Source organism: Tursiops truncatus, chromosome 13, assembly GCF_011762595.2.
Source record: "Tursiops truncatus isolate mTurTru1 chromosome 13, mTurTru1.mat.Y, whole genome shotgun sequence".
NCBI classification, from domain to species: Eukaryota; Metazoa; Chordata; class Mammalia; order Artiodactyla; family Delphinidae; genus Tursiops; species Tursiops truncatus.
Genome location: NC_047046.1, coordinates 64010820 through 64034966, shown reverse-complemented (window position 1 = coordinate 64034966; position 24147 = coordinate 64010820). Strand labels below are relative to the sequence as shown.

Sequence of the window (24147 nt, the reverse complement as noted above, 5' to 3'; positions counted from 1 at the left end):
TCACAGCCCGGGAGCAGTTATTTGGTTCCACCCAGTGCTAGGTCGATAGCCTAGAGTTTACCTAGACTAGCTTTTCCTCACACAGGACCTTGTGCCCAGCTGGCCCTCTCAGAAAACCTGTGGATTGGATTTGAAGGAAAATATGTGCTGGCTGGGGCAAAGCCCCTCAGAAGAGCCTCTGTGTTCCCTGAATGCAGCCCCACCAGTGACAGACAGGCCTGGAGCATGGCTGGTCCTGCACCCTCCTCCAAGGAGTCTGAAAGAATAGAAGAACGTTTTCATTCATTCATTCATTCATTCAATAAGGAGGCATGAATCCTGTCCTCATAGACCTATTAGTTTAGTAGAAAAGACAGAGTTTACACAAGCAGATCTGTGCTGGGAGCCGGGGCTGTAAAGTGAGACTGCCTGGGTTCTAATCCCGACTCGATCACCTGCTAATTATGTTGCACAGGTAACTTCTCTGTGTCTCAGTTTCCTCATCTGGAAAGTGGGGGGAGCATTACATGAGATAATCTATGAGACATATTTAGAGCAGTACCTGGCACACAGTAAGCGAGGCTCTATCAGTGGCAGGTCTCAGTAGCAAGTGGGCTCGTTTTGCATAGAACTAAGGGTGCTGCGGTGGTGGGTGGCAGGAAGGGCCATTCTCATCTGTGCGAGGAGAGGAGGCTCGGAAAAGGCTTCCTGGGGGAGAGAGCTTTAAACTGACACTTTAAGGTGGAGCTAGAGAAAGAGTGGGGTCAGGAAGGGAAGGAGGGAAGAACATTCCAGGCAGTGACCCCTGAGAGTCCTGTGAGCCTGCAGTCCACAGAGAGAGAGCCGGCCAAGCCTGGTTAGAAGGCTGGTGGGGTAATTCAAGTGAAAGGTGACCTTGGCCTAGACAGTGGAGAGGGAGAAAAGTGGTAGTCAGAGCCAGGAACTCTACGAGAGCTGCTACCCACAGACCCTGGGGACTGACGGGGTGAGGGCTGGTCAGGGACGGCCTGGAGTCTGCAGCCACCACAGCCAGGAAGATGGTGGCACTATCCCTGGGGGGAGGGGCAGGTTTGGGGTGCAGGAGATGGGTCGTATTAGGACACTCAGAGTTTGAGGAATCCGTGGGTGGGCCAGGGGGAGGTGTCAGGTGGATGCCCGCAGGCCTGGAGATACGGAGCTAGAGTTTGTGCAGTTCAAGTCTGAGGGCTGCTGCTGCCCTGGGAATTTGCCTGTGACCAACACAACACAAGCTCTGAGGCCTCCGCCTGGGGTCTCGCTCATGGCCCACCACAAGCTACGGTTGCCTGTCCTTTGGTAAATCCCAAAGGACATCAACTTCTCCATGTTTCTGGTTATGGGGCCGTCAAATGAAGTTTTGGAGAAGGACTTAAAGGTGAACATAGGCCCTCAGCGAAGACTCCGACGCTAAACTCGGGGTGACACATGTACTTGGAGCCAGCCCCCAAGTGTGTGTGTATCTACACACTCATGCACAAACATATTATCTATCTATGTACGTTACACGAAGTACGATGAGAAAGGAAACTAATTTCAGGGGGACATAAAAAAAATCAATCTTATTTCTTTGTATTTTCTTCTAGCATCTGTGAGAGTACCTGCTGCCTGTGCAAGGACCCAGGTGAGACATTCTCCAGGTGGAGCTGAGCCCAGAGTCTCGCCCAAGGTCTGGGCAGCCCAGCACACCCAACTCGAGAGCGGTATTGGCTTGGAAACACCTCTGTGAGTCCCTGGTTGCAGCACACCTGCCTTGCAATAGGCGTTTCATCTGGGATGAAGAAAAGTGGGGCAAAGAGGTAGAGGGAAGACCAGCTTGGAGCTATTTTAAGCCCATGTCCAAGGTGATGGTGGCATGACAGAAGAGAGGTGGTGGGGAAAAGGGAGGAATCAAGGGTAACTCCCAAGTTTTTGGCCTGAACTAAAGGGGTGGCCAGTGGTTTCACCTACCAAGATTGAAGCTAGCTGGAGGGAGGAATGGACTTGGCCATTAGGTCTAGAGGTCAGAGGAGTGGTCCTGGCTGGAGACACATTTGAGAGCACTGGGTGCAGAGGGTATTTAAAGTCCTGGGGCCAGATGAGATCATTTAGACCAGGATTTCTCAGCCACAGCACGACTGACATTTGAGCCAGACAGTTCTTTGCTGTGGAGCCTCCCAGGCATGGCAGGGCGCTGAGTAGAACCTGGGCTTCCTCCCACCAAAGGCCAGTAGCACTTCCCAGTTGTGACCACCAAAGATGTCTCCAGACACTACCAAATGCCCCTTGGCATTGGGGGCCAAACTGCCCCTAGTTCAGAATCATACATCTAGATCAGGGGTGGATAACCTCTAGTCCACCAGCCAAATCCCACCCTCAGCCTGCTTTGGTACAGGCCAGCGAGCTAATAACGCTCTTTACATCTTTATTTTTCCTTTTTATTTTTTTTGGCTGCACCGCACAGCTTGCGGGATCTTAGTTCCCTGACCAGGGATCGAACCCACACCCTCTGCAGTGGAAGCGCGGAGTCCTAACCCCTGGACCACCAGGGAAGTCCCTACATTTTTAAATGGTTGACAGAAAAAATCAGAAGAACACTATTTTGTGACACATTACATGAAATTCAGATTTCAGTGTCCATAAATAACATTCTGTTGGAGCACAGTCACTGTCATTGGTTTACAAATCATCTATGCTGCTTCCTTGCTCTAATGGTGGTGTGGAGGCCTGAGGAGGCTTCTGGATTTGGTTATATGGCAGTCTCGAATGGGGACCACGCTGTTGGCTGGATGGGGCAGAAGTAACCCAGAGACACCATGTAGGGAGACAATGCTTTTGAAAATCCTGACTCTAAGGGAAGAGAGAAATGGGGTGGCTTCTGGAGGGGAATACGGGGGCAAAGGAAGGTCTTCCCCGCTCAGATGGATTTAGTGGGTTGATAAGAAGAAAACACTAGAGAGAGGGGAACCTGTGAGGTGGGAGAGAGAAGAGAAATCCATTGCAGGAAAGAAGGAGAGAAGGGATAGGACAGGCACACTCTGGAATCAAGGAGCGTGCTGAGGAAAGCCACCACCCTGGCAGACGGGCCACCCAAAATAGGCCAGGTCCACCATGGTTGTGAAGAGGCCCGAGACAGCCTGTGGGCCCTGTGAGATAATTAAAGAAAGTGGAAGTTATGTAAGCAGACTTAGATAGCAGTTTGGGTGAAGAAGAAAGATGCTTAAACCTGGCTTTTGGATTATTTTAAAATCTTACTCTATTATTTGTGTTTATATATAAATTACTCTTTCTTCAAGCTATGTGCTAACTTAACTGCAAAATTATATAGAAAAAGCCCCCAGGGGGTGATTTTATATTGTATTTCTAGTTTTCTCAGTTGAACTTTTTTTTGTTTGTTTGTTTGTTTTTTTTTTTTTTTTCAGTTGAACGTTTTTTGAGAAGACTTTTTGTTTAAGTATCACACATACAAAAATGTGCAGTGAGATGGGTTTGCACAAATAACAAAGGGCAAACATGTTCTGATGCCCTGACCAAGAGCTACAAACCTGGATCACACCCCACAGTCCTCCTGCGCCCGCCCCGTCATTTCACTGACCCTTCCCGAGGGTCACCACGATCCTCCTTATCACCAGAGTTTAATTTTGCCCACTTTAAAACCCCCAGTATTTCAATTCGAAGCAAACACACTGGCCCTGCACGATGGCCCCCTGTGACTCCCCTTGCTCACCTGGGCCCCTGTGAGAGCCCTACCCATTCTTGACTGCCCACTCTGGGTTTTCCCTCATAGGGTATCATCTGATTCTGGACTTGGCAGGGCAGGTATGCTAGTCCCAGCTTTTAGGGCTGAGGAAATGGAAGTTCAGATCTGAATTAGATGACCTCCGATGCATAGGTCAGTGTCAGGGAGCTGATTTCCAAATCCAGGAATCTGTCTCAAAAGTCTGGTGCTCTCTTCTGCACTGTGTTTATAGATATGCATCCTGTAATTTTCGGGGGGAACATGGAGCCCTTTGAGGATCTGATGGAAACTCTGGCACCTCTCCCAGAAAAATGCACATCTCCACAGGTTCACAGATGTCAGCGTACAATTTCAGTGGGTTCCCAGACCCTGAAGGCCATCCAGGGGCCCAGGTACAAACCCTGGACATGAGCCATACCCCTAAATCACCAATGGAAATGTCACAGAAGCGCAAGCCAGTGACATCAACACAGCCAAGGTCTCAGGTGTCGCCTTCTTCCGTGGCTGTCTAGGCTGTGGCTGGGTAGCTCTGTGGTTAAGGCACAATGCCAGGGTGGCCGATAAAGAGACCCTAGGACTTCCCTGGACATCCAGTGGTTAAGACTCCACGCTCCCACTGCAGGAGGCGCGGGTTTGATTCCTGGTCGGGGAACTAAGATCCCACATGTCATGCAGCATGGCAAAAAAAGAAAAAGAAAAAGAAAAAGAAAAAGAAAAAATAAACCATGAAAGTTCTGTACTTTGTGCCAGACACTTGACAGACATTATCATCAATCCTTAAGACAACCCTGCAGAGGTAGAGGCTGTTTCCCCATTTTACTGATGGAAAAATTGAGGTTCAAAGAGATTAAGTAACTTGCCTCAGGTTCCAGCTAGTACAAAAAGCGTGGGATTTGACATCATGTAAATCTGACGTCCAGGCCCTTGTTCTTTCCGTTTCCTTTCTCACAGAGGGGGCTTTTAGCTTCCCTCTCGTGCCGCTCTGTCTGTGTCGATCCCCGAAGCTGGCAGGGAGTTTCTCTGAAGCGCAGGGCAGGGAGGGAGCTAGCTGACTGACAGCGTGAGGATGTCTCAGTGCGCACTATCGCCATTCACGGGAAGTGACTCACTGGAGCCCTGCCACTTTGGGACTCCAGGGGACACATACACATTTCCTGTGTCTCAGCTAGAGCCTCGGGCATCGTGAGCTGCTGGAAGGGTAGATCTCTGAAGGCGGCCAGAGATAGAAAAACCACCCAGCTCTGCATCCTGGGACAGAGAAGCCTCTCCCTGGGTTCAAATGATAGAGCTGTGTCACCTCTGGGCCCGTTTTGTCATCTGTAAAGTGGGGGTGAAGTTCAGACTAGCTCAGTGTTTGCTGCTCGGTGTGTGGTCCTCCTAACCTCAGCATCAGCATTGCCTGAGAAATGGCAAATTCTCCTTTTTCCGACAGTGATTCTTAAATTTTAATGGGCATCAACATTACCTGGAAGGCAATTTCCCAGCTGAGAACAACAGATTTAGGTCAGGGGTCGGTTCAACTACAGCCCAGCCGCCAAATCTAGTCCACAGCCTGCCTGTCTCTTACAGGCTCATGAGCTGAGAATAGTTTTGACATTTTTAAATAGCTAGGAAAAAAATCAAAAGAAGAATAATATTCGGTGACACATAAAAATGATATAAGATTCAAATTGCAGTGTCCGTAAATAGGGTTTTGTTGGAACACGGTCACTCTCAGTCATTTACATATCACCTACGGCTGCTTTCCCATTAAGAAGGCAGAGCTGAGTAGTTTCTGCAGAAACCGTTCTCACTGATTCGCACTGCTGTTCAGCACAGGACACATCGCAGGGATGCGGTTAAACTCGATTTTGCCTCTTGGGCTGCAAAGCTGAAATATTTACTATCTGGCCCTTTAGAGAAGTCTTTTGACCTCTGATCTGGGGAGAAGAGAGGAGAGCTCGGGGATGAGCTAGGATCTCTTCCGGGGGGAAAAAGGAAGCTGTCAGGAGCTTCTGGAATACGTGGAAGTCCTTATCTCTGCTGGGTCAGCCCTGAGAATCCTTTACCCTGTTGCTTTGAGGGTGGTCTGGAAGGCCCCTCTGATCACTTGCCTGGATGAAAATCCCAATTCCACTTCTGGAGCAGGGGCTCTTAACTGGAAGCCCCCCGGAGGACAGGCTCCAGGGATTCTCTGCAAGCTTTAATGCCTGTGGCTATTTTCTGGGGAGACCCCTGGAGGTGTTAGTCATCTCCCTGACTCCCCCCAAAACCCTGAGCATCTTTTTTCCCTTTGAGGCACACATTTTTTTCCTTCCAACCTCTCCTTTCAAAACGTTAAAAGTCCCTGGAAGGGTAACACCCTACATACACATCCCTCTTACCTAGAAAAGGGGGAGGTAGTCTGATTCCCTGAGGCCTGCCTTAGGAAAGTCCTGGGAGTCTGCGGAGGGGGTAGAGGGAGGGGGGCGGGCAAACCGAGGCGGAGGAGACATTCGGAGAGAGGAAATGTAATCAGAAAAGGGCCTCTTTTCTGGACGCCCCTCACTCTGGAATCCACTTCTCCTCACGGGCAAGAGGCAAGAAAGCCTCGGGCCGGTGGACCAGTGGTAGTCACCCTCACCGGGGGGCACCTCCGCTCCCCAGAGCCCACGACGCTCCCGCCTTGGGCAATGCCCCAGCAAGTCTCAGCCCTGGCCCTGGGATTCCAGGTATTTTCCCAGCCAGCCCCACCTCATCTAATTGCTTTCCAGTCAGCTAATCCTTGGCCCACGCCCTCAGCTCCAGCCAGGCAAGGCACCTCAGTGTGGCCAGCAGCAGCTCCTGAGACTTCCCACGGCCCGCGTCCAAGCCTGGGGCAGCCTCTCGACTCCCCTTGCCCAAACCACATCCTCCTCGCTCTTCCCCACACCTCCAGCTCTCCTCTGACTAACGTGTCCAAAGCAAGCCGAGCTCTGTCCAGTCCAGACCAAAAGCAGCAGACGAATTCGTTCCCTCCTGTCCCCCCCCTCCCTCGAAACGCGCCATACCCTGGCCATCCGGGGAGGGCAATTAGCAGAAAGTAGAGTCGTACCTACTGTTCAATTCCCAGAGCTAATTGTTTTAAGCAGGGCTTCAGCCTTAATGAAAGGATAATTAGTTAGTGAATGTGTGTTTGCGTTTCCTAAGTCTGGCTTTTAACCCTGGGAAACCAGATTCAGCCACTACTTTTATGTTGCAGTACCTCTGAGTAAGGGACAAGGTCTTAATTACAGAAATGGCTGTCCCGAGAACAACAGTGTAACCAAAAGGGCAATGGAAGAATGAGCTAATTGTGTCTTGCAATGGCCTGGGCCTCGCTTTCTGTTTAGCCATTGTGAGCTGGAGCCGGCAGCTGCCTGCCCTGCCGGGGCTGCCCCTCCTCGGTCTGTGGACTCTGTTCTTAGCTCTGTCACGCAGCCTGCCGTCCTGGCCACCCACGACCTCTTTTTCCCCTTTCTGTGTTTTTCTTCTCTCTTAGCTTTTCCGCCTCCCCCTTTCACTCTCTCCATCTTTTTTTCATTCTGGGGTCACAAGGATTGCCTTCTGCAGACCCCATCAGGGACCTCTGGCCAACCGAGCAGTGTCAGCATGTTGACTATGAGTTGAAAGCCTCAGCTCACACTGCCTTCCTTTGCTTCTGGGTGCTCAGAGAGAGAAGCTATAAAAATACTTTTGAGGCTTTGGGGATCCAGATACTTTTGGGATCCAGACTGTTCCAAAAGCCCGAGGACTCCAGAAGCTAGCCTCCAGACCTACATGGTTCAGTACAGGAGCTACCAGCCGCTCGTGGCCCCGAGCAATTGAAATGCGCCGAGTCCAAATTGAGAGTTGCTTTAAGGGTAAAATACACGTTGGATTTCAGACTTAGTACAAAAAAGAATAATAGAAAAAAAATCTCACTGATGCTTTTTAATATTGATTATACGTTGAAATAATACTTTGGATATATTAGATAACATAAAAGATATTGAAATTAATTTCACTGGTGCCTTTTAAAAAACGCAGCTACTAGATAAGGTACAGTGACATAGTGGCCGCCGCCGTGACATCGTACTGGATGTGTTGCTCCATTGCTGGGATTGTGCTGTGACTGTCAAGGGCTAAGAGGTTTCGTTCTCCTCAGCGTTTGTGACTGTGGGTGTCCTCTCTCACCTGCTCCACTCCCCCACCTCTTGTGTCGAGGCCTCACCTTCTTCTGACCCTCACAGCACCCTCCTGTGCCCTGTGCATCCTCCTTACTCCTCCTCAGGGGAGAGGCAGGAGAGGAAGGCTCTGCTCCCTGATTGCATCTCCAGGCCTAGCTGAAGCCGGCATGGAACTCAGCAGATGCTCACTCAGGGGCCCTTCCACAATCCCTTCCCCAAGGCTCTCGATCTATGAAGCAGGGCCAGAAGCCCACCCTGACTTCTCACGATGGTGGCTCATAGGATTCTGACTTTGGACAGGCTAATTAATTCTCACATGAAGCCTGGCAGACGGAAGTCGAGAAAAGACCACTTAACTAGAGAGAAATGTGGGGACAGAATACGGGCAGCTTCATCGACTGGCAGAAGTTTCTGCTCACGTTCTGCGCACACTCCTTTGAATTGGATTTCGGGGGGAGTGTTCCTCTTCCCTCCCTCATTCTGAGCTCATCTCTAGGGACCACGATCAGCCAGCCCCACTCTGCTTGCTCACCTTGCCTCTTCAAGGATTCTGGATTTATCTCCCCTGAGCAATCTTCCTCGATTCACTCTAGAAGGGTGACTGTTGTCTCCTGCTTTGTTCAGTCTAGACATTCTAGTTCATTAATTTATTCAACAGGATTTATTGAGCACCTACTATATGGCAGGCACTGTTCCAGGCACTGGAGGTATAGCTATGAACAGAGTAGACCAGCCCCTGCCTTTAGAGAGTTTCCACGCTAGTTGGGGAGCCAGGAAACAAGCAGATTAACAAAGAAAACTCTTAAAGTGGAGTCAGATACTAGTCAGGGTTATGGAGAAAAAGAAAGCAGGCTGTGAGGATTATCGTACGGGAGGGTCCCTCTGAGGAACTGACGCCCAGAAGAGGTCTGGAAGGATATCTGGAAGGGCATTCTCCCATAAGGAACGGCAAGGACAAAGGCCCTGAAACTTCGTCTACTGTGTTCCTTCACATTTTTTCTCATTAAGAAGCACTTCATTTTATACGATATGAATATGCTGCTGGCTGATCCCTTTACTCTATGTCTTTTGTTTTTCATGTCTTTGCTTTGTGTGTCCTGCTACATACAACGAAGGGAGGAAGTCAACTTGTAATTAGCAAATCTACTAAATTACGTTTAATCCTCATCCCGACAAGGAACTGAGGGCCACAGTGGGTAAGCTGCCTGGGTCTGTCTAGCTCTGAAGTCCACCTCTCCCCACACACCCTTCTCTTCTGGCTACAAGAAAGGCTGATCCCGGCTGGCCCAGGCCTCCGGTTACCTACCGATCGTTGCTGGCAGCACTGACAGTGGAGCCATCGATAAGGAACTGGGCTCTGGCTAGGACTTGAGGTGTACAGAAAAGAGAAAAGGTGGTTCCTAACTTGCTGGTTTCCACACCAAGTGCTGCCTAAGCGTCATCTACTCTGAAGGTGGGGCAGCAGCGAGTGGGGCATCATCAGCTGCTGGCTTTCAATTCTTTGACCCTGAGAGCTGGAGCAGCGTAAAGAAAGATCAGTGTGGGTCCTGGAGAGACTTGCGTGTGATTTATACACCAGCTCCCAGCGCAGGGCACTTTGTGTTTCCACTTCTTCTCCCCCGTAGACAGCAGCTCTGTGAGGGCAGGGGCCACGCACAGCATGCTCGTGCCTAGGCCGCAGCAGCCCGCACATCCCTTGGCACCCAAACTGCTGGGTGGAGGGGACCCGAGCTGGGGCAGGAAGGGCTGGCAGGGCTGGGATGGGGGATGGGCAAACCACGGGGTTTGTTGGGGGACGCTGAGCCAGGATTCACCGGGGCTGCTTACAACCTCCTTGTGGGTGGGAAACAGGCAAATTTTGACTTCTGTGTCATCTCAAGTTACTAATGGCCTTTTTTTTTTACCCCACAGCTCCTGATTTCTTATCTTCTAAACATATAGGTCACTCCCTCTCCCTTCCAGCCAATCCCCACTCCCCTGTCCGGACCTAAACACTCACAAAGTGTCCCAGCTTGTCTCCCCACATGCTCCCCAGCTGGCTGAGCAGCCTCTGACATCAGCCCACTGGGAAAACGCCACTGGGACGGAGCGAGGGGAAGGATCCTTTTTTTCCAAACCCAAAGGATTCGAAAAAATCTATGGACAGACGCATGCGTATGTGTACACGTATATATGTGTGTATCTTGTACACAAACTCTAGCAAGAAACAATGCATCCTCCACCTTCCACTCGCCAGCTTAGAAAAAGAATCCACACCCCGGCCCCTCCCCGTCCCTGCCCGCCTTCTGCGCGACTCTGCAGAAAGCAGGGGCCTCTTGAAGTTCAGACATTAATTACTGAGTTAGAATATTTTTCAAAATTACAAGGCATGGCCCCAGGAGATAAGAGGAAGCTGGAGAGCGCAGAGCGCGGTGGGGAGGTGGGGAGAGCCGGTCCGCCCGGGCGGCGGAGGCGGGGCTGGGGGCTGGGCCGGGGGAGGCCCCGTGCCTCCAGGAAGAGCACCCCACCCCCAACACGCAAGGCCAGGCGCCCCCTGCAGGCAGCGCCGGGAGAAGGCGAGAGGCCGTGCCGCAGGGGGGCCTCCGTGGGGGAGGGGAGGGACTGGAGGACAGCGATGCAGGACGTTTCTTTCTGGCCCTGAGCAGAGAAGTTTAGGCAGCTGTACCTCTTACCCCTCCACTCGAGGGCTTAAACGTAAATTCCTGCTAGAAAATGTTTATGTTAATTAAAGCTGTCTTCTACGAAGGGGAGATAGATCAAATCAGTCCCCCTCTATAATTAGGAGGATTGATGGCGCTGAGGACTCGCTGGGAGGGAACTTGGAAGGAGTGGCAGCAATTCAATCTAACTTAAAAAAAAAATGTCGAATATTTGCTGTTTAAGAACAGCCGTTCCCACCTATATATCCTTGACACGGCTACCGAATTCTCAGAGAGCCACATCTTTTCTGCGTCTCTAAATTTTAGAGAAAATACTGAAAGCTTGCAACTGCACCACCTTCCAAAACGGAATTGAAGAGATATCTTCCTGAGCCATGTTGAGATGGGTTTGGAAATCTCTTGAGTTTTAAGACTGTTTAAAAACGGTTCTGGCGTGGAGACTGGTTTCCCTTTGGAAACCAGTGTCTGGTGGAAGCTGGTATTTTTATAACTCCAGGCTCTCTATCAGATCCTGTGTTACCATGGTTGCTAAGGAGAACACTGGCTTCAAATTTCACATTTCAGTTTGCAGAGTCTGGCTAAGGAAGTAGGACAGTTAAAGGGGGGGCTGGGGGAGGGTCGGGGGAGTGGGGGTGGGGTGAGACCTGAATTTTATCTTGAGGAGGCCTCGCCTCAGGTGGGGACACATCAGGGTGCTCGTGTGTGTGTGTGTGTGTGTGTGTGTGTGTGTGTGTGTGTGTGTTTTGGCGGGGGGGTGTCTGAGTAGGTCAGCGGCATCACACCACAGAGTGACTTGGCTGCCGAGTGGAAGAGGGGGACGGCAGCTCTGGAGGGGACAAAAAACTGTGGGGAGTTATTTCTGCAGAGGTTACAGGAATGGTTGCTTAAGCTGGGTATTCATAGCAGCAGCTGCTGGACCTGCAGGAACTCTGCCGCTAAACCAGTGCCCAGGGGCTGTGTACCTGCCCTGGGAAAGCTGCAATCTCAGAGGAACATTCCAAGCGGGGTCTGTGCCTAAGACTAGGGCTGGAATAAACTGTTCATGGAGGAAGGCTCTCCTGAATTTTCAAGCTTTGTTCCAGCCCTTCCCTTCCTGCTTCTTAGCCTGCTTGATTGAAGGTTCTAGTCAGAGGGTTCTCGGCTAAGATGCCCTTGCCAGGCAGATCTTGTCTCATCTGCCTTCTGGGCACCCACACTCCCGCTTCCCACTCTCACCTTATTTTGAGCACTGTACTTTCCACCATGCACTGAGTTATCTGTGGGCCTCTCTGGCCAGGGAGTGCCCCAGGTTTATTTGACTTTGTCTCAGCACATTTCTAGCAGGAAAAGTGTCTGGGAGACTTTTCAGTTCAGTAAAGAAATAGCATTTTTCTCAGTGTTTGTTGAATGAATAAACAAACTCTCCTTTATGCTTTCCATGGTGTTGCTCTCCAGCTTAAAACACTCTCAGAGAGAGGTTCTTAGTATCACCTTGTGTCCACCAGAATTCCTCTGCTGGGAGCCAGTGCCGGCCCATGACCCACCCATCAGGCCGTCCCTTTACCACACCACACAGATGGGCCATGCTTCATTCTGGCTACCCGCCCTCCGCTCAGAGTTTTCCTCCTGGGGGCCTTTCTCCTTCCCTGACAATACCTGTCTGAAGCCCACTTCCCTTTAAGCTGTAGTCCCCCTTCCCCTTTGCCCCCAGCAGCTGCCCACACTCCTAAACTCCCTCCACCTCTATATTGTACAACCCATCATAAATGTTCACAGGTGCTTGATTTCTGGGGATGTGGTAGCCAAGTGGATTGTAAGCCTTTTCGGAGAGGATCACAACTTGTACTCCTTCCTTCTAGTACAATCAGGAAACTTTGCAGTTCAGTAAGAAACTAGCTTTGTCTCAAACCAAGTCACTGCTTACTGAATGGACACAGAGTCCTGAACAAAATGCAGTCAGGGTTACATGATAGATGACACACAGCCTATCCTCAGGTACCAATGGAAGGTGGAAATGATTTTAAAGCAATCAAGAAGAAGTCACCAGGCATTCATCCAACCGCTGGTAAAGGCCATGTCCAGAGAGCGGGTGTTGGCAGGCCGGTGTGGATGCGAGTTCTGCAGAATGCTGCAGGAAGAGTAAATTGGCCCGGGGTGGGAACGCGGTGGGAAGTGAACCTGGTCTTGAAGGTGGGCTAGAGTCAGGCAGAAGGAGGAGGAAGATCACGCTCGAGGCAGGAGGAAAGTAAGAGACCTTCTGTGGAAACACAACAGGAACAGGGTGGCTGCAGCTGTAGGACTCAGGAGAGGTTCTCCAGGAACAGGGGTTGCGATCGTGGGGGGCTTTGGTGCCCAGTTAGGAGAATGGATCTTCCTTTCTGGGGCTCCTGTGATGCGATACTTCTCTCGAGTAACGCCTGGAATACGGTTTGCTTTCAACAGCAATTCATATGTCAGCTCACCGAGGGGCTGTCACACACTACTTGCTTCATGTGAACATCTCACTTTTTTTTTTTTTTTGCAGTACGCGGGCCTCTCACTGCTGTGGCCTCTCCCGTTGCGGAGCACAGGCTCCGGACGCGCAGGCTCAGCGGCCATGGCTCACGGGCCCAGCCGCTCCGCGGCATGTGGGATCTTCCCGGACCAGGGCACGAACCCGTGTCCCCTGCATCGGCAGGCGGACTCTCAACCACTGCGCCACCAGGGAAGCCCCATCTCACTTATTTTAAGCCTTAAAACAAACACGCAGAATGAATTATTCCCATTATTCCCACACAAAGAGAAAATATTGAGGTTCAGAAAGATGAAGAATTAGATTAAAGCCCCACAGCTAGTAAGTGGCAGAGCTGGGATTCAAACTCTGGTCTCTCTGGCTCTTCCAGTGGTACCTTTCCACGTGCCCTCTGCTCATCAGTGGCCTCACAAAACGCACCTAGGATGCAGCTACTCGTGTTTCTGCACATTGGAGTTATATGGGAAGCTTAAATCTCCCCCCACTCCTGTGCCTCCCCAAAACCCATCCCCAGAAAGTTTGATTTAATTGGTCTGAGAATTTGTGATTTTGTAAACGCTTCCCAAAGATTAGAGGGGGCAGGGAGGGGGCAGGTGCTCCCCACACCTGCCAGGGATGCAACTGAGAGTCCTGGGCTGCATGGAGGATAATTTTGAGTCTCTGCTTCCCGTTAGGGTCCATCACCACCCTGGGCACAGCCGACCTTGGTCTCTTCCAGCCCCAGGGGGCCCTGCCTTGGCCCCAGCTGGGTGGCTAGACACAGCCCCATCTCCTGCTCTTCTTGGGAAGGGAGGAATGGTCCCACTGGAAGTTACCTCTGAGGAATGTTCTGCTTGACTCTCTCAGCCCTGTGAAAGAGTGGAGGATCTCCACCCACACCCACTTCATCTCAGCCTTTTCCGAGGTCAGATTTCCCCCTGGAGCCACACAATGTGAGCAATTGAATGCACGCTCACGCAAAATGTTAGAAAAGCGGCTCTCCCATTGTTGCACGGAGCAATTTCATTTCCGGAGAAGCCTGACTCGTTGCCCTCTGTGTTCTCCTCCGCAGCCAGCGGGCCTGCCAGCCTCCTCCAGGAGCCCCGCCAGTTGCATCCCGGGGGGAATTGTGGCTCAGAGACACCCCTCAGAGGAAGGGCAGGGAGGGGCAGACGGGGTTTCTGGTGCCTGGGGGAAGGAGAGCAAGGGAGCCAACCAGAGGGAGAGGTTGGTGGGGGTCACAGAGGGGTGCAGAGGGAGGAGAGATTCCTGACAGAGGCACCCCCTCCCTTCCTCCACTCTGACCTCTGGCTATGGTTGCCGGACTCAGAAGAGGGCAGGAGGATGGGAATGCAGAGAGGAAAGGTGGGATGTTTGGGGGAGGGAGGAAGGATGAGAGGGAGTGGATAGAAACGCCCACGGTGCATGGGGAAAGTCGGCTCAGAGGAAACAAATGTGAGGGGTTAAAATTCACCCCAGTATCCCCTGCAGAGGAAGTTTCAACAAAGCTCTTGAAGTAAGGGGCCCAGAAAGAACCATTCACTGATAGCCTGGAGGAGTCTAGGTATATCACCACTGGGTTACAGAGGTGGCAGAGAGCCTTGTAGGGTCAGGAAAAAGGGGGTGAGGGATGGCACTGGGTGAGCCAGACCCCAAACCTGCCAGGTCAGTTCCAGGTGGGACGGGAGATGATAAAACCCTTAGCTCAGGCCACAGACACTGATTACAGCCCTCCTGTGTGTGGAACCCTTGCAGTCACAGTTTGGCTGAGGACCTCAGCAGGATGAAGGGGTTCTTAGAATGCTATTAAAAACAGCTTGAGGGATGTCTTAGCATTTGTTTGTGTCTTTAATTTCTTGCACCAGTATTTTGTAGTTTTCAACGTACAAGTCTTTCACTTGCTTAGTTAAGTTTATGCCTAAGTATTTCATTCTTTCTGGTGCTGTTGTAAATGAGATCATTTTCCTAATTTCCTTTTTTGGATAGTTTGTTATTAGCATATAGAAATGCAATTGATTCTTTTGTATGTTGATCTTTATCCTGCAAATTTACTGAATTCATTTTTTAGTCCTGACAGTTTTTTGTGTGTGGAGTCTTTAGTGTTTTCTATATACAAGATCGTGTCATCTGCAAACAGACAATTTCACTTCTTCCTTCCTGATTTGGATATCTTTTTATTTCTTTTTCTTGCCTAATTGCTCTGGCTGCGACTTCCAGTACTATGTTGAATAAGAGTGATGAGACTGGGCATTCTTTGTCTTGTTCCTGATCTTGGATTAGAAGACTAATATATTTAAAATGTCAATACTACTCAAAGTGACCTACAGATTCAGTGCAATCTCTAATCAAAATTCCAGTGTTATTTTTCACAGAAATAGAAAAAAAAAATCTAAAACTCATACGGAACCACGAAAGACTCCAAATAGCCAAAGCAATCTTGAAACAATTTGAAAAAGAACAAATCAGGAGGCATTATACAGCCTGATTTGAAAATATATTACAGGGACTTTCCTAGTGGCACAGTGGTTAAGAATCTGCCTGCCAATGCAGGAGACACGGGTTCAATCCCTGGTCGGGGAAGATCCCACATGCCGCAGAGCAACTAAGCCCGTGTGCCACAACTACTGAGCCTGCGCTCTAGAGCCTGTGAGCCACAATTACTGAAGCCCACATGCCTAGAGCCTGTGCTCCGCAACAAGAGAAGCCACCACACCATGACGAAGAGTAGCCCCCGCTCGTCGCAACTAGAGAAAGCCTGCATGGAGCAATGAAGACCCAATGCAGCCAAAAATAAATAAAATAAATAAATTTATATAAAAAAGAAAATATATTACAAAGCTACAGTAATTAAAACAAACATATAGACTAATGGTACAGAGTTGAGAGCCCAGAAATAAATCCATGCATGTATGGTCAACTGAGAGGGAGTGGATAGAAACAAAGGTGCCAGGAAAGCACAATGGGGAAAGCATGGTCTCTTCAACAAATGCTGTTGGGAAAACTGGATATTCACATGCCAAAGAATGAAACTGGATTCTTAGCTTATACCTTACACAAAAATAAACTAAAAAGTGGATTAAAGATTTATAAACATAACTCCTGAAACTATAAATCCTTGAAGAAAACATAAGGGAAAAGTCTCATGACATTGGTCTTGGCAGTGATTTCATGGATATGACACCAAAAGCACAAAAGCAAAAACAGACAAGTGGGACTACCTCAAACTACAAGGCTTCTTACAGCAAAGTTAACGAGAGAGTGAAAAGGCATCCTACAGAATGGGAGAAAATATTTGTAAACCATACATCTGATAAGGGGTTAATTTTCAAAAAAATTTAAGGAACTCTTACAGCCCCAAAGCAAAAGAAACTAGTAACCAGATTTTTTTAAATGGGCTAAGTATTTGAATAGACATTTTTCCAAAGAAGACATACAAATGGCCAACAGGCATATGAAAAGATGCTCAAGGTCACTAATCATCAAGGAAATGCAAATCAAAACCACCCCACACCTGTTAGGAAGGCTATTTTATATCCATATATATATATATATATATATACATATGTAACTACAAAATATTAAAACGTGTTGAGAAATTAGAACTCTTGTACATTGTTGATGGGAATACACAATGGTACAGCTTCAATGGAAAACAGTAGGAAGGTTCCTCAAAAAATTAAAAATAGAACTTCTACAGTATATCATCCAGCAATCCCACTCCTGGGTATTTCTCTAAAAGTACTGAAATCAAGATCTGGAAGAGATATTAGCACGTCCATGTTCATTGCAACACTATTCACAGCAGCCAAGATGTGGAAATAATCTAAATGTCCACCGAGAGATGAATAGATTTTAAAATGTGATCTATACACAGTGGAATACTACTCAGTCTTAAAAAAGAAGGAAATTCGCAAATGGGACAACATGGTTGAATCTGGAAGACATTGTGCCAAGGGAAATAAGCAGTCACAGAAGGACAAATGCTACATGTTTCCATTTATATGAGGGATCTAAAATAGTCAAATTCATAGAAACAAAGAATAGGATAGGAGTTGCCCGAGGCTGCGGGGAGGAGGAAGTGGGGGGTTGCTAATCACCAGGTATAAAATTTCAGTTACGTCAGATGAATAAATTCTAGAGATCTGCTGTACTATACTGTGCCTACAGATAACGATACTGTACTGTACACTTAAAAAGTTGTTATGAGAGCAGATCTCATGTTAAGTGTTCTGACCACAATAAACATTTGAAAACATTAAAAAAAATTCAAAAGAGCTCATGAGGCAAACATGAGCTGTAAACAGTAGGGCAAGGAGACTCACGTGGCTTCTGGTCACCGTACTACTCCTCACTCACTTGGAAAACCATCTTGGCAGAAAAGATTTGCTCTTAAACAGTTAAAGAGCTTGTTGAAGATTATTCTTCTCCATCCCTCGAAGAGGGATCTCTGATTGGCACATGATCTTTATGGCAAAAACCGGATCAATCCCACAAAGATCTATTTGGCTTCCAACACAGAGTAGGCGCTGGGTATGGACGAGAATAGAATAAGAGCAGCTCCCGCTCTGCTTGTAAGGCAGTGAAGCAGGGTGTTTAGGAGCAGGGACTCGGGCAGTCACGTCTGGATTCCGATGCTGACTCTGCAGCCCGCTAACTGTGTGGCTATGAGCAAGCTGTCTGATCTCTCTGTTCTCTGGAAAATGGGGATGATAATCTTCAGGGTGTTGCCCGAGTTAAAAGACAAGAGAATGCATTAAGTGCTTTGGACAATGCCTTCCACTGTACTGTTATCTATACTAAAAAATCCTCTAAGGTGATGTAAAAAGGATTGGAGCTATAAGGATGGAGTGCACTGCCTCGCTCAGGAGGGAGCTCCTGGTACACTCGGCTGGGGGTGGGGACAGGGGAGGTTCCAGAAGAGGTGGCTTGAGCTGGGCCCGGAAGGAGGTGTTTTAGGGCCAGGAAGAGAGAGACTCCAAGGATGGAGTCCAGGATTTCAAGCTTGAGTGACTGAGAGAGGGTTAATTCAACTAGGTCAGAGTGTGGAAGGAAATGCCCAAGGGCCTCGCTCTAGGGCAGGGCATCTCTCAGAGAGCTGCCTGTCCTCCAGCCTGAAGGGGCTCAGGGGCTAAGCACACGCTCAATCTGGGTAAGCCCCTCATCCACTGAAGGCGGCCTCCGTAAGCATGAAGACCCCGACACTGAGGATTTTGTATCTTTCCCTTAGGTTTGTTGCAAACGAAACTCTTCGCACCAAGATGGCCCGTGGGTTTGTGTTTGACTCGGGGGCATCAAGGAAAGGGGAGCAGGGGAAGCCTTAGGGGGTGGTGCCGAAGCAGAGGGTGGAGTGGGTGTCCCATGACACTGAGAAAGGGCAGCTGGGGAGTCCTGGGGCTGCTGTCTGGCCACAGTGGGGCAGGAAGGCTGGGTCTGGGCCACGTGAAGACAGGGAGTGAGCAGGAGGGTTTGGGGCACCGCTGGCACAACCTGTTGGAAGGCTCGAGGCTTGACTTGGGACGTGTCTAGTGGGCAGCCAGAGATGCTGGCCTGGGGATGGTTCAGGAAGCTGGGATGACCTCAGGGCAGGGTGGGCTCTGTACATTTGGGGTCAGCCATCTGCATGGCCCCGGGGGAAGAGCCTAAACTTGTCCAGCACAGAGAAAGGCGGCGGCAGTGATTTTGGCTTCTAGAAACGTCCTAGAGCTGGCTCAACCTGCTTTGGGACGTGGGTCAGGCCTGGGTATGTGTGTATGTGTCATAAGGTACAGGAGGCAGCAGCTGACTCTAAGAATTCAGGGGTCTCCCCATGTGGCCTCAAGCAGATAGTTTGGAACGCGGGGCGGTGGTTTCCTCTTTTACAAAATGGTGAAAACCACTGATCATTTATTTACCCTTCAAGTTTACGGTGGGCCTGGCGGGGTCTGTGTGAGTTTAATGCAACAAACAAGTGTGCGTCAGGGGAGGCTCCTGATTCCTGGTCTGTGCAGACCTCCCGGCACTTGCCGGACTCACACCAGAAGGTTCGCACTACCTCAGGTGTTGTCAGAAGTGTCCCAGCAGCCAGGGCCAGGGCTCGGCTGTAGCCCTGCTTCCTGCTTGGGGGAGCAGGTGACAGCAACACCAGGAGGTGCCCAGATCACGCAGAGGCAACATGTTGGGGCAATCCAGGTCACCGCCCTAGAACAATGCTGCTCCCTGCCTTCAGGTGGGTGGTCGGGGTGCAGGGCAGCTCAGGCAAGGATGAGAGGACTCCAAGAGGGCTACCTTCAAAGCATCCCAAAGGGGTGCAGAAAGCGTAGCCATGGCCCATCTTGGTACTTCTTTCTGAGCTGAGGACACTTTGAGAGTGAACTCAAGTTGGAAGAGGTCATTGTCTGAATCTGAGAAACAAGTCTGAATTCAAGTACATTTGTCAAGAAACATCTCTGGCTACGTGAAGTGGTAGAGGCTGACAGGGCCACCGAGCACCCAGGAGAGGCCTGTGTGCTCTGCTTTCATGCAGATCCACGCAGTCTGGAATGAATGTGCTATTTTCCTATAAATGGATGCTTCAAAAACATTTACAGATGCCCCCTCCTTTCCCTTAAACTGCTCTATTATCTTTCTTTCAGAAACACAAAAGTGTCTCTTGACCGCATACCTCCCCTTTAGCTGACAAGTTGTCTTTCCCTGCGGCCTTTCACAGAAGCACTTCTCCAAAAAGGTGTCCACGCTCACGCCCCCACCTCCACCGACTCCCCAACGAGGCAAACGTAGCTTCTGTTCTCACTCCACTGACACCGTGGGGCCCCTCCTTGTTGCCAAACCCAGGCCTCTTCTCTGTCCTGGTCCCGCTGATTCCCCAGAGGCTGTTCCTCTTGGGATCAGCATCTTGGGATCAGCTGCTGAGGGTGGGAGGGGACCAACACCTGTGAGGTGTGGGCTGGCCCCACTGGACAAGGGCTGTGATGACTGTGCCCTCCTGGCTTGTTTCCAGCCTCCCGGCCACTCCTTGTCCAGTTCCCCTCTTCCATCTCACCCCACCCCCACCCCCCACCCCTGGGTGACCCCATCCAGTCCCCAGCACCAGATACAGGTCGACACTTCACACAACGCTGAAGCCTGTGTCCCCAGGGATGGCCAACAGGCCACCCAAACTCTTGGTTTTCATCCACACTCTACTTGTTTCTCTTCCAGCTTCCCCGTCCCAGGAAATGGTGCTAGCAGGGTGGTAGATGAGGACCCTACGTCACTTCCTCCCTTCTCTGTATCTCATGTCAGCAAGTCCTGTTGGTTCTAACTCAAAGATATAACTGGAATGCAACTGGTCCTCCCCCTCCTCACTCTCATGACTGGGTTTTGGGCCACCAGCCTCTCACTGGACACACCAATAGCTTCCACATTTGCCCTTCAATTCTACCCCTTGAGAGCCGCCAAGGGTGACCCTCCAAAGTGGGTTATGATACCTGGTAGGGCCATCACCCCACTGACTTCTTGCTTCTTAAAAGTTTCTTTATTATCCTTATTTATTTCTTTATCAGAGGAAATTTAGAAGCAAATAGTTTTTAAAATAAATAATTCAATGGTAAACCAATCCAGTCCAAAGATCTATTCACTCAATATTTTCTGTAGATCTCCCTTCTGTAGGCAGTGTTCTAGAGTATGAATGACTGCAGTCTGAGTTCATAATACTTTCCTTTGGGGGATTATTTCCTTTTACGTAAACTCAATAAATAAAAACCTGGGTAGAGTAAACAAAAGCACCGGGGAGTTCCGTTTCTCTTAACCAAATGATTGATCACTTTAAGTGGTACAAGCCTTGTGGCATTCCTGGCGCATCAGAGATGGAGATGCGCATCGTTAGCAGACAGGGCAGCGCCCACGCTCTCGGGCAGGGCCGGCAGAGACTTACCTCCCTGAGACAGGTGTAGATGGGGCAGACGAGCACGCGGAAGGGCTCGCCCGTGCTGCTGCGCATGGTGCCGAAGACCTCGCACAGGAAGGTGATGAAGCCCAACCAGCGCTCCACATCCTGCTGCTGCAGCTCCTCCCGCACTGTGAAGTCCTTCTGCGGAGGCACAAGAGACCATGTCAGCTGCACAGGAGCTGGGAGGGGCCCGGGCACCACCCCAGTCTGCCACTCTGCCTACTGGCTAAGGGCTAGGCCTGGGCAACTGGTAAACCCCATGATTTCCATGAGAAGGGCAATGGGTGATCTGTGGCTGGAGCATGAATGCTGAAGACTCACTTGTGGGCAGAAAGACCACCTTGATCTTTAGCCACAGCACCTCTTCTTCAGTGTCCCCAGATTGGGGGGCGCTACAGACTTGCCTCACTGACCCAGATACTGAGGTGGAGGGAATGAGGTAAAGGGGGAGATGACACCTTTCCCAGTCATCACCTCCTCCATTCAACTCCCTGGGGCTAAACTATCTCCTTTGCTAACCTCCAAATCATGTCCCCACAGCAGTGAAGGGTAACCACACACCCAGCAATGGGCATCTGAGGTCCATCTTGGCCCCAGCACTGGGCTAGAGACACAGCTACAACCCGTGCCAGCAAGTGGCCCAGAGCATAGAAGGAAAACTAGAGGCATTCATTCACGCATTCATTCATCCTCCTTAAAAATACCATTGCCCCACTGTGTGCCGGGCACTGCTCTAGGAGGTAAGATAAGACATGTTCATTCATTTTAGTTCATTCAGTTATGAATGAACTAAAAGCCATTGGAGGGCTCCAGGTAAAGGAACTTTGGAGAACTCAGAGGTAGGAGTTATTCCTTTCAACTGGAAATTGGCATCTTGGAAGAGCTAGGATTCTGACCTGAGAACCTGGGGGAATTTCAGGTGGAGCAATGACCACAGGTGAGGCACCAGGAAGGTAACATGGAAGTTTGGGAACCAGGGAGGTCTTAGCCAACCTGTCCCCATTGTAGGTGGGTAGAGGGGAAAATGGGGTCAGGGCTGGGAAAGGAGGTTGGGGCTAGAGTGTGGATAATTGAAACCAGCCAAGGAGTCAGGTTCCATGTGATGGTTGGTAGGGAAGGTTTTGGGGGGTCATTGAAATGCCTTGGTCATACCTGTGCTCTTTTTTTTTGCGGTACGCGGGCCTCTCACTGTTGTGGCCTCTCCCGTTGGGAGCACAGGCTCCAGACGCGCAGGCTCAGTGGCCATGGCTCACGGGCCCAGCTGCTCCGTGGCATGTGGGATCTTCCCGGACCGGGGCACGAACCTGCGTCCCCTGCATCAGCAGGCGGACTCTCAACCACTGTGCCACCAGGGAAGCCCACCTGTGCTCTTTTGAAGGTTAATATGGCATAGGTGTGGAGACCAGAAAGGAGGCCACTGCAAAGGTCCAGACAGAATGAAATAAAAACCTGAACTCTCTGGCGACTGAAAGATTAGAATCTGTGGTAGATTAGGTTATGTTCAGAAGTTTCTTCCACCTTTCCCCTGGTCTTTGGGTTTGACCTTGTGACTTGCTTTGGCCAGTTCTGATCTTGGTCCTTAAGAGGCCTTAAGTATTTACGCTTACTCTCCTGTGCTGCTTCCATCATTGTGCGAAGGCGTGGCCACCATGGGGTGGCCCAATGGTCCCGGGAGGAGGATGAATTACTTTTCCTGCTGCCCCAGACCCTGCAGAGGGTGCTGTACTGTGGGCCTTGAAGTCATGAAACTTTGGGTAGTTCTATCCTCATTAACTTCTGTTTATCCCACTATATGTTTATGTGGTCAGAGCAGGGGCAGGCATTACCATTCCCATTTTAGAATGGGGGAACTGAGGTACAAGAGCTGAAAAGACTTGACCAAGGTCACCAGTACAAGAACTTGAATGAGAACCTAAGCCCTTCCATTGCTCTCTGCTCTGAGCCAAACGTTCTCAGCCCTGGTTGCTCACTGGAGTCACCTGGAGGAACTCTGAAGCTACTGATGCTTGGACTCCACCCAGAGAGGTTTGTGTCATTGGCCAGGGTGAGGCCAAGACACTGGTATATTTTCAAAGCTCCCCAGGTGACTCCAATGTGCAACCATGGTTGAGAACAACTCTAGACCTTTATAGAGTGCCAGCACGGGTGTTAAAATGGTGCCTCTGGGGCTTCCCTGGTGGCGCAGTGGTTGAGAGTCCGCCTGCCGATGCGGAGGATGTGGGTTCGTGCCCCGGTCTGGGAAGATCCCACATGCCGTGAGCCACGGCCGCTGAGCCTGCACGTCCGGAGCCTGTGCTCCGCAACTGAAGAGGCCACACCACTGAGAGGCCCGCGTACCGCAAAAAAAAAAAAAAAATGGTGGCCCTGTATCAGTGCCTGAGACGCCCTTTCTCTGTCTCCCATAAAAATACCCATGAGAGTGGACATAAGCCCCACATCACCGAGAAGGAAGATTACAGTTCACTGCAGACGCCTTGCCATTGACTAAAATGCTGTCGTTGAGAAGTTCTGGGTGTCCAAAGACTCTTGGCCCCTACCCGTAAGACAAGGGTGAGATGGGGAGGGAGCTCGAGCTTGAGCCCTCCCTCTGCCTGCCTCTGGCTCGTGGGCAATGAGCCTGTAACTGTTAACAAGCCCCCGTGCCTGTGCACTACGGCAGCTCCCATCAGTACTGCTCTTATTCTAGTCATTGCAGATTCAGGGCAGAAGGAGGTGAAGTGGTCCCCTGAGTCCTCAGAGGCACAGTGTTCTCAGGCAAAGCCCTCTGGGAAGGAAAAGTCTCAGGGCAATGCAAACCAGGGACTGGAGTTTTTTTAAAAAAATGATTACATCTGATCAAAGAACTACAGCTTGACTCAGTTTCCTCCTGATAATCAGTGGCATTGAGAGAGGATTCTGTTTTGGGCTAGTAGAACTCACTAGAACACTGAAGGTCTGCTGAATATGGGATATTGAATTTGGGATGTGCACACGAAGCCACCAGCTTCAGGTCTGAGGGGAGACTCGACTATTACCTCAGTAGACACTGAGCAACTCTAAGGATGATCTGCACAGCTAACACCAAAACCAAACCCAGCCTTTCTCATTCAAGGGTCAGGGAGGAGCAAAGAACTATGGCATCTGTGGAAAAATCCTGCACCGCAGAACAGGGGAGCATTATCTCGAAGATCTAATGGAAATGCATAACTCTGAACATGTCAACTACAATAAAGCAAAGATAAACAAAAAACCCAACTACAGACACGTGGGATTGT

General features: G+C 50.1%; 1 protein-coding gene across 7 annotated transcripts in view; it reads right to left on the bottom strand.

Annotated features, from left to right (window-relative positions):
* Positions 1-24147, bottom strand: part of CTIF (cap binding complex dependent translation initiation factor) — a 308311-nt gene that overhangs the window by 20306 nt on the left and 263858 nt on the right. For all 7 annotated transcript variants that reach the window (XM_073790706.1, XM_073790703.1, XM_033837729.2 and 4 more), the window contains one exon: positions 20879-21034. In XM_073790706.1, the coding sequence (XP_073646807.1) occupies positions 20879-21034 (156 nt within the window). The remainder of the gene's footprint in view (positions 1-20878; positions 21035-24147) is intronic.